This window comes from Pyxicephalus adspersus, chromosome 7 (genome assembly GCF_032062135.1).
Source record: "Pyxicephalus adspersus chromosome 7, UCB_Pads_2.0, whole genome shotgun sequence".
Classification (NCBI taxonomy): domain Eukaryota; kingdom Metazoa; phylum Chordata; class Amphibia; order Anura; family Pyxicephalidae; genus Pyxicephalus; species Pyxicephalus adspersus.
Genome location: NC_092864.1, coordinates 18,563,687 through 18,573,821, shown reverse-complemented (window position 1 = coordinate 18,573,821; position 10,135 = coordinate 18,563,687). Strand labels below are relative to the sequence as shown.

Sequence of the window (10,135 nt, the reverse complement as noted above, 5' to 3'; positions counted from 1 at the left end):
CATGTTTTTATTTTTCCAGCTACAAACATTTTCAATGAATACAAGAAAATACCTGTCGATTTTGTAGAAATGCAGTGTCATTCTGTGATATGTACTGGAAGCCAAAACACTTTCTTTTACGCAACTACTAAATCTAATATTGCCCCTGTAACAATAATTAAACAGATATACTTGTGGTGTAGCATTGGTGACAACCATAGCTCTCTTCATACAGGGGAGTAGTGAGCAAAGCTAGTTTTATTATCCTGATTTGATTCATTTTACTTTTACTACTGGGTCAGTGGTGACTTTAAATTTCAATTTGGAGGCACCCTAGGACCTAGTTCAAATAGCCTTTAGTTTGTAAACCAAACTCAAAAGTATTTTACAAACTCCAGTCAGTTTTTTAAAACCTTTTACCTTGTGCCTACAATATACTAACCCAGCATCTTTAGGCATTGTGTAGTTAGTTGGGCAGTTGATAAATGCTATTATGAAATTGATAAGGACTTTCCCTTATAGGGGATTGAGATGGAAGATAGTAAAAGACATTTCTCTTAAATATGACTGATCGAAGATATATGTTAGGTAAGACACCGATTGTGGTGTTAAATGGTTCCACAGACTAGGTTGGGTGGAGGATTTTGATAGTGGTGAAAAGTTATACATGTTTCATTTTATTTTATAAGAAATGGCTTGAATAATGAAGGTTTTTTCTCAAGCTGTATATTTTTAAAAATGTGTTATGTATTTAATTCTGTCTTGGTGATAGAATTGGTAAGTCATTGAAATGTTAAAATAAAAGGTTGGGGTCTTTATACATTTAATTTGAGGATTGATGTTATGGTGATGAAGGGGAAAGTTTGATTATTTTTTGAATAGCCAAGAGGGTAATGGAAAGATCTTAGTACAGTGGGGAAAAAATTTTAGGAGGGTGGCAGACCCCCGTATTGTTACCCAATTTTACAGTAAGTACCCCAAAAACAGCCAGGTGGTGCACCCAGCTAAAAGGGGCTGGGAAGAGCACTATAGTACTAAGATAAACTGTTGGGGAATATTGATAATGATATTTCATTAAAAATAATGAGGATTTAATCATTCAACATTTATGAATTAGACACCAGGTTTCATTTATGCACCCGATGAGCATTGATTGGTCCTCCTCAATTATTCAGGTCTAGCCCATTGGCTTTTTCTCTTTTAAAGAACAATACCATACTGCCCATATTGGATGGAGTCGACATGAAAGTAAGGAAATATTGTATGACAAGATTTTATGTTTGAGATTGTACGCTTTTTAATTGCATACTGTATTGTATAACTATAGGTCTCACAATAAGTTCCTGAGAAAGCTGTTAAGATTCTGTAAAATGCATCAAACATATGTTATGTTGAGACTGCCCCAAGTTGTACACTGTTATGCTACTGGTTTTTTAAATGTGATTTTTAATTTTCTATAATACAAGTTTAAAATAATTGATAAATGGACCGTTAGGTATTTGATGATTTTTAAAAGTCCCGTTTTCTTGGTCTTTTCTGTTCTGTCGAAATTACTGGGATGTGGCATGGAGAAATTTGCCAATCAGTGAAACATTTTGTGGGAATTGTCATGGAGATGCAAATACTTTAACGTCCAGTCTAGGCAAAGGTGCTCTTTGGGCTCCAATCTGTGAGTGCAGAATGTAAACATCTATGGGCTACCAGTGGCTTTAAGCAAACCTTTAGAAAACCTCCCACTGTTGCTGACACTTAGAAAACCTACTTAAGTCTGAATACAAAGCGGCAAACAGCTCACAAACTGGGATACCCGCAAGTTCTCTTTATTACCTGTATTCAACAAATCCAAAGTTAAAATATTCTTTAGAAAATTCTAGAAATTTCAAGCTTCCTAAAGTGGAACTTTCCATTCCACAAGCATGTTACCATAGTGGTACCAACATAATCTGGTCCAAATGTACTGTTTCCTTAAAAGATGCAAACTAACAAGACTACAATGCATGCTCCTTCTCTATCTGCTCATTCTGGTCACTAACATATGCAGAAATCAGTGGCATGCAACTGGCACAGGAAGGGGAGGAGGCGTTGGTAATATGCCAGTTGTAATTGGCAGCCTGGCTTTATCTTCTCTGTTCTGTAAAACCCAATGGTGGTGCACAGTGGAGGAATAACTGGGTCTCAGGAGTAAGACTAAAGCAACATTTATGTTTAAGGATTATTCATTGAGCTTGTTATAAGAGTTTGGCTATGTACAAACATCAGTAGACTATTAAGTAAGATGAACAGTCCTGCTCAGAAAAATATAGGGTGTGTACAGAGCCTTTGTATTTGGCCGTAGTATCTTGATATTGAAAAAGAAATTGTTTCTTTAAGTGCTTGCTAAAACCTTCCTGAACAAGCCTAACAGTCCAAGTGCACAGGAATGAACTTACAAATGCAATTAAAACTTTTTTATGTTACAAGAACAATAAAAAAAAATACATGAAAAAAGGCAAAAAAGTGCAAATCACAAATATACAAATCAAAACCTCTAATCATTTGTGAATTATAGCGGTCGTCTTGCCCTAGTAGATGCTGTTGAAACATTTCTTCTGCCTCCTTGAACACTTGACACAACCTGGGAAGTGGATGGCATTTCAGAACTGGTCTGTGATATTCCTGTCAATTGTAGAATATGCCCATAAATAAAAAAAAAATTATAATATAAATATAATATATACAATATTTAAGTACTACAGTACAAAGAGAATCAGCTTTCCACAACCAACAGCGGGCAGACAAGGAAATAACTGTACTCTGCTGGCCTTTGCCAAAACAAGTTTTATTAAGGGGTTTGTCCACCTAAAAGGATGTTTCTATTTTGTGTAACTGATGGCAGTACCCAGCAGTTTAAGTTTAAAGGGCATTGTAGTTTATTCCTATATGTCTAGTCCACCAACCTCCTGAACAAAAGTAACCAATTTCACCCATACTGAAAAAAAACTAATTTAAATTTGATGGGCACAGCAAGCCACAAAATCCAGATCCCATAACAAATCTGTCCTTGTAATGACCGCATCACAGCAGTCGACCCCCACTGATTTTGCGGAAACTTTTTCCTGATACAAGTTTATAAGGATCAACTAAACTAAGTGAAGGGTATGCTTCAGTTCTGCTGATAGGTACTTCTGAACCAAAGTAAAAGTAAAATCAACATACTTGGAATTTCTTGGGTCCATGGCTCTGTGCACTGAGGGCATCTTGGTCCTGACTGTCCCCTGAAATACCTTTCCACGCAGGTCAAGTGAATCTTGATACCACAGTTTTCACAAATTTGTCCCTAAGTACACACAAACAATAATCAAAATCATGATTTGCAGTTCAAATTTACAAGCGCATTCCTTTTTGGCAATTCGACTTCACTGCACAGCGCACATTAGAAAACAAACTAGTGAAAAGCTAAACTCCGAGCAGAATACAAAACAATCCATAAATATTTTGTTTCTACAAAATAATGAGATTTTTGTACTCACAAGAAAATCCTTATTTTTCAATTGTTTGGAGTAGCGCTTCTTGACCTTTTTTAACATGGGGAAGCTCTTGAAATAACTTCGAGGTTTTCTGGGAACCCCTTCTATGACTACTATATCTACAACTCAGAGTAGATTAGCATGGCGATTAGTAGGAATGACTCTTACATTACTGGCCAGCGAGAAGAATGTCACCCATACAGATAGCCAAAAAGATAAATGATGCGAGTGAAACTAGAGTCACATTTTGCTCAAGGAACTTCTAACAACCTCTGGAGGAACCCTAGGGTTCCATGGAACCCCAGTTGAGAAACATTGGGCTAGAGGAACACATCAAGGCTGCTCCCTCAATAAACTTTTATTTGATTTGGCTTTGGATCCATAGTTGCAGGTACTGGAGTCCTGCCTGGAATTTTAGGGCATTTAAGTTGGTGGCCGTAATGTCAAAATTACAGCTTTGTTTTTGATCTTTTGCTATATATTGGAAATCCCTGACAACATGTTTGTATAAATACTCTATAAACTTAAATCTAAAGCTGTATACCTCACCAGTTATATGAGACCAGGTTGGGGTTCTTCATACCCATTTATACAGTGTAGAAAAAAACATTCCGTACCTTGGAGCGCTAATCTCAAAAAAATCCTTACAAATTTAAATGTTTTTCCGCCTTCTCCACTTCATTTAAATTCAGTTCCAGCAGTGGATCAAACTTCCACTCTCGAGCCTCAGGCGGGTGACCCTACTGAAGATGGTAGTATTTCCCAAACTAACATATGTTTTACAAATACTATCTATTGTAATATGGAACCTAAAAACTTCTCTCCATTACAGTGGTACCTTGGTATAAGTCCTTAATCCGTTCCAGATCCTTGGACTTATACCAAACTATTTTTTCCAATAAGAAATAAAAGGAAAATCAATATTCCATTCCCATAAAAAAAAAAATCCTATTGTTATGAAAATGAAATGATGAAATAAAATTTAACCCCACTTTACCTTGCTGAGAAGAGTCGAGTGCCTACTAAGATGGTGCTGAAAATGGAGGAGGAGGAGATGTTATGTAATTCACAGAGAGTTATAGCGCGGGTTGTTCAGTGATGGGTAACAACTGGCATACTGACTCTCGTGGGCAGTCGTTGCTTTGTTTCGGGAGAGGTAAATAAGGGTAGCACGCTGTTTTATGACTCATTTTGACCCATACAAGTTCTAGCAAAAAGGTTGTAAACCAGCAAAGTTTTTCGTGTCTAAACAGGACTTATACGAAGTTGGACTTATTCCAAAGCGGACTTCTACCGAGGTACCACTGTATTTCTTTGGTAGCTATGTTGCACACAGAACATAAATTGTTAGAAATTGTTATATGTCTTTCAAATGGATTGGCTATAAACTTTCCCTGGTAAGGAATCATGGGTTAATGTAGTTTTTTTGAGGTGTGAGAGTCTTTTATTGATACCCATCTCTCCTTTAGGAAGCAGCAAAATTGCACAATCAATCAAATTAACTTCCTGGCACAGGTACAGATGGTTTCTTAGTGACCCTGCGATATATCTGCAGCTGGCTTTGGAAGTCTCCATCCCTGATCCAACATACACCCCAATATTTTATTTGCAATTTAAAAAATGTGTGTTTAAAAATATGACTAAACTCCTTCTTTGCAGCTTTTTATTTTGCTTTTTGTTGTATTGTTCATCGCTCTGGGTCTTTAATTGTTTTATTGTACTCACTTGAACCTTGTTTATTTCGTTTTATGGATTACATATTATTCTGCTTAACTCATCCTCAAATAAAAAAATAAATATGAAAAAAAGGAACCGTAACCCTAAAACTTACAACATCACAACCATTGCTGAATCATCATTATGGTGTAAGAGCAAAAATAGGAAATTACATCCCTGTATGCAACTAATAATATGAGGTATCACTGAAGGTCAGAAATGCAGGACCCTAAATGCCCCTAAATTAGGAATAAAAACAAGTATTTCTGAACAAAGAATGTGTATGACATAGGTATAAGCAAATATTATAGCAGTAGATCAGAATGGAAAAAGAGATAACAAATACATTGTACAAATCAAACAATGATGTATGTGTATATATATATATATATATATATATATGACAAATATATGACAAATATATATATATGACAAATATTATAGCAGTAGATCAGAATGGAAAAAGAGATAACAAATACATTGTACAAATCAAACAATGATGTATGTGTATATAAAACCTGATAGCTTGTACTAATAGCAATACAAATTAGAATAAACTGATATAGATCCATTAAATCAAGTTATACCTGAACTGCAATGTTGTGGCAAATGTTGCATGTTTTCACCAGATCTTGGTATGTATTTTGAATATAATGTTCCATTTCCATTATGCAGCGAGTGTGAAGACTGTACTCTCCATCTTGCTAATAATGAAAAGAAAAAATACACAAACCATTGTTTTGAAGTTAGTCATTTAATTTGCTATAAATGTCAACTACTGTACATAGTCAGGTCATACGAAGGTACAAATGCAGGAGGCACAATTAGGTATTTAAAGGGTACGTAATCTCAAAAAACAAAGTCGCCAAGATTTACAGAGATTTATTAAATCCCTGTCTTCTGGGGGCTTTTTGATCAATCTCTACACTGTGTGGCGAATTCCCCATATGTGCAGGAGTCACATCATCAGTGGCCATCCAATGGCCGAAGAGGATCACCACCTCCGCAGAAGTCAGCTGTGGAGCTGGTGGCAAAGATGACGCCTTCCGAGGATACAGAGATGAAAGGTCCTGGACCTGTCAGTGCTGCATGGCAGCTGAATATAGATAATTAGGTGTCATAATCGACACAGCATACTTGCCAATGGCAGATAAGTGGGCGTGTGTAATGACATCATCGGAGCAGTCTGTGTGTAAATGGTGCATGTCATTCTGCATTACAGCACTCTGTGTATAAGCATCAATATCTCCAAAACTGTATGTCATAATGACTAGAAATTTTCGAGGTGCACAAGGAATACTCAAGTTAGTAGTAACCACAATTTCACGATATGGGATCAGCATTGTAAAAACACAACATTGGGCTTTTGAAACTGACTAGGAGTCCTTAATTGAAAATGCAAATTGTGGCCCCCCGGGACCACATACATAGAAAGGAGCATTGGGATGGGGCCCCTAAATTAATACCTACCTGTCACAAATCTATAACTGTCATACTATGTTACCCTGTCTGCTTCTCTTCTTTAAATCCAAATTTCCCTAGAATGGGGGGGTGTACAAAGCCGAAAATGTAGGTGCAGTGGGGGGACACCGTTGGCTATCCCCCCCTAACTAAAATTTAATATTTATGACAAACGCACTGCCCTGTTACACATTACTGCCCACTTCTAACACTGGAACCCCAATTTCCCTGGAATAGGGAGGTGTAGGAAACTGAAAAAGTGCGCCTTGATGGGCAGAGTTTTATCTTGTAATAATGCCATTGTGATGAAAGTGTGGGGGGTGTTACTTACACTTACACCTATATTTTTACTTGCACTTCTCTGTTCAAAAGAAAGTAGAGTTCAGTGTAGGGAAACGGGCAGTTTGATGGGCAGAGGATTTTTTAATGTTTTAATAATACCATGGTAATGAAATTTAGGGGTTTATACATCTGTTCCCCACTTGCACCTACATTTTCAGTTTCCTGCACCTCCCCATTCCAGATAAATATAGTTTGGTGAAAGGTAGGTAAAAAAATGTGTGCAAAATCTGTGCTGTGCAAGTGGCCCCTGGAGGTACTTAATTTGCATTTTCAAATTTGGGCTCGTACGTGCACTTCTTTTGAAATAGCAACCCAAATGTTTACTTTAAATGTGTTTAATTTCCACAGGTTTTTGAACTTGTGACCCCCATATTTTGAAATTCTTGAAATTAAAAAAAGACATTTTGGTTTTTAGTAGCTATGAGAGTCCCCTGTGTACCCTAAAAATTTGAAGTAATTACAACCAATAATTTAAGAGACCGCAAAGGTGAAATGAAAGGTGAACTGAAATTGGTGAGTTGTTAGGCTGCAGAATATGACAAGCAGCCTTTACACACACAGCTATTACATTGCGGGTGAATAAATTTCACAGGCAGTTTTTGTTTTGTCCATAGAACATGGGCAGTGATGGGGGGGCACTGGCTGTCTTGCTCCCATATGCACGATGCTCTTAAAGCATCACCACATTTCAACATTATATAAAGGGGGATATTCCTCTTTTTTTTTTATAATAGAAAATGTTTTTTTGTGGAAGACCCCTCCCCTTCAGTCTTTACTGCCATAGTGGTAAAGAATGCGGAGTAAATCTGCAGCCTCCTGGGCTATTTGTGTCACATATACCAGGTGGCTGTGAGCTGCTCCCTTTGTGCATGCCCGACATTGGGAAAGTAAAAAAAAATGATCAATCTCACGCATGCCCAATGAGATCAGCACTGGATAGAACGGTGAGCATCAGAAAGATGAGGGAAGCTGAGCAAGCGTGGGAGTCGATGGGTTCAGTTTGTGGAAAGATCAAGTGAGAATTTTTTTCAGAAAAGTTTTGTGTTATCCAGATATAGTTGACATCTGAAGTTAGGTTGAATTCACATTGGCAGTAAGGGTGCATTTGCTGCGCTTACCTCTCACTTTCATCTTGCCAGGAACCACTGCTCCTTGAAAAACTGCTAGGCCTGAAATATTCCAGCACTTACCGCCAGTTACCAATCCCAGGTGCCTAGCAGTTACCAGTAGTCACTCAGGAGGGGTAAATGGTTTAGTTTTTGTACTGCTAATGTGAACTAAGCCTAACTTGTTACACCACATTGACGACAATATTACACCACTACAAGGGATTACATATTACACTGTTGGGGCATAATACAAAAAAATGGAAAAAACAACAAGCCAGGCTTTAGAAAGTTGGAACAAAGTATAGGGGGAAGGTAAAACACAGACACAATAATAGAGGTTACTGGATACCTATGGCATAAATAACTAAGAGCACTAAATTTGATGTGTCTTGCCCTGCCCACTTTTTTTTTCCAAGCTAGTTTCCCCCCACCCGGCTGAAAAAAAATTCTGGGGAGAACACTAAAAGGGATAGTATTGTTGTATGCAGAAAGAGTTCACATACAAACAAATGAGACATGGCTTCTGTTTTAACTAAACCTGCTATGAAAGTCTGCTAAATATCATCGCAAAGGGTATAAAACTCAAAAAAAAAATCATATTCAGGGCAGCTAACCACACCTAGGGCTAGTGAACACAGGCATCTAGTTTTTGCTTCTGACAAATTGTAAAGCATAAAAAACATCTACCATATTTTCACATCAGATTCTCCCCTTTTACGTTAGGAGCGGGGTACATTTAAAGTAAACTTCACTTGACCTCAAATGCATGTAATGAAACAGAAATGTGTATTAAAAAAATATGCAGGCTGCCATTGCTAATATTTCCTTTTGACAATTCGGCTTCTGGCCATTGTACGGATCTAAAAAGCTGTAAAGCCCACTTATTTTCTGAAAGGCTACCTTTAAATAAAGGGGCTGCAAAAAAAGCAGGGCATAGAGATTCCAGCTATTCTCTTCATTAAAGTACATGTACATTGTAAGTAATGGGCTTCTTTTATCTGCTACCCTTTGTTTTGTTAAAAATGAACTGTCACTGAACTGTCTCTTCAGCATGTGCAAATAAAAAACTTATTGGTCAGATTATGTGGTCAGAAATTTGAGTTGTCCTGTGCCCTCTGTACATTTTCACAGTTATCTGAAGAATTTTTAAAATCACTCCTAGTTCTTTTCTTGGAGCTATAAGTGATTAGCCTTGATGTTGAACAGAGTAGACAGGCTTGAATAATTCATTTAGTGTACAAAGATGCTGATTAATGTAATGCTACCTTAGTGAAGAAGTTTTACTGCTTTAAAGTGAAAAACATGAAAATAAAGATTTTTGAGATATAAAAGTAAGTAAATGATATTTGTGTCTGTAACAGGTTGTATATGGGTGCAGGTTTACTTTAAATCAATCTTTGACTAAGCTTCCTTGTTATTTATAGGGAACGTCTAAAAACCAACTATTCTGCCATAACCCATGTTTCTTGTCAGTCAACACACCTCAATCAGCCACTTATCTTGCACAAAGTTCTGCAATAGTTGTTCAACCTCCTTTTTCTTCATCTTCTTGTTTTGAAGATGGTCAGCAAGATTCAATATGTTTGTTGAGGATGCAAACCCACTGTCAGAGTCGATGATTAGGTCCATCTATGTATAACAAAAAAAAAAACAAAAGCAAGAAAATTTTGTAAGTAGTGAAATATTTGTTAAACATTTCCAGTTTTGAAAGCTCTTGTGGTCCAGACAAGTGTGGCAAAATCTGACCCCATTTAGGAATTAATGATCTGTTTCTCTGGAAATTTAACAAAGTAACAGAGAAATGTTTTTGAAATACAGAAACTGTCCATTTACTTAAATGTCCCGTACCATCACTGGAGCAATGTATATTACTAGGTTATGAATCTGGCCTAAGCGTCTTCTTCATGCAACATGACTATGTAGCAGATGACAGAACCCCTTCACATAGAAAGCTACATCATTAGGATGAATGTCAATAGAGATAGAGTAATGTCCATATTTTTATTCTCCAAGGGCAGAGAA

The 10,135-nt window shown here is 37.0% G+C and overlaps 1 protein-coding gene across 1 annotated transcript in view; it reads right to left on the bottom strand.

The window, feature by feature from the left end:
• Window positions 1–1,778: 1,778 nt before the first annotated feature.
• Window positions 1,779–10,135, bottom strand: part of NSMCE1 (NSE1 homolog, SMC5-SMC6 complex component) — a gene marked incomplete in the record, with an annotated part of 13,023 nt that continues 4,666 nt past the window's right edge. The window contains 4 exon segments of the mRNA XM_072417748.1: window positions 1,779–2,634; window positions 3,175–3,295; window positions 5,789–5,905; window positions 9,596–9,742. Of these exon segments, the coding sequence (XP_072273849.1) occupies window positions 2,522–2,634; window positions 3,175–3,295; window positions 5,789–5,905; window positions 9,596–9,742 (498 nt within the window).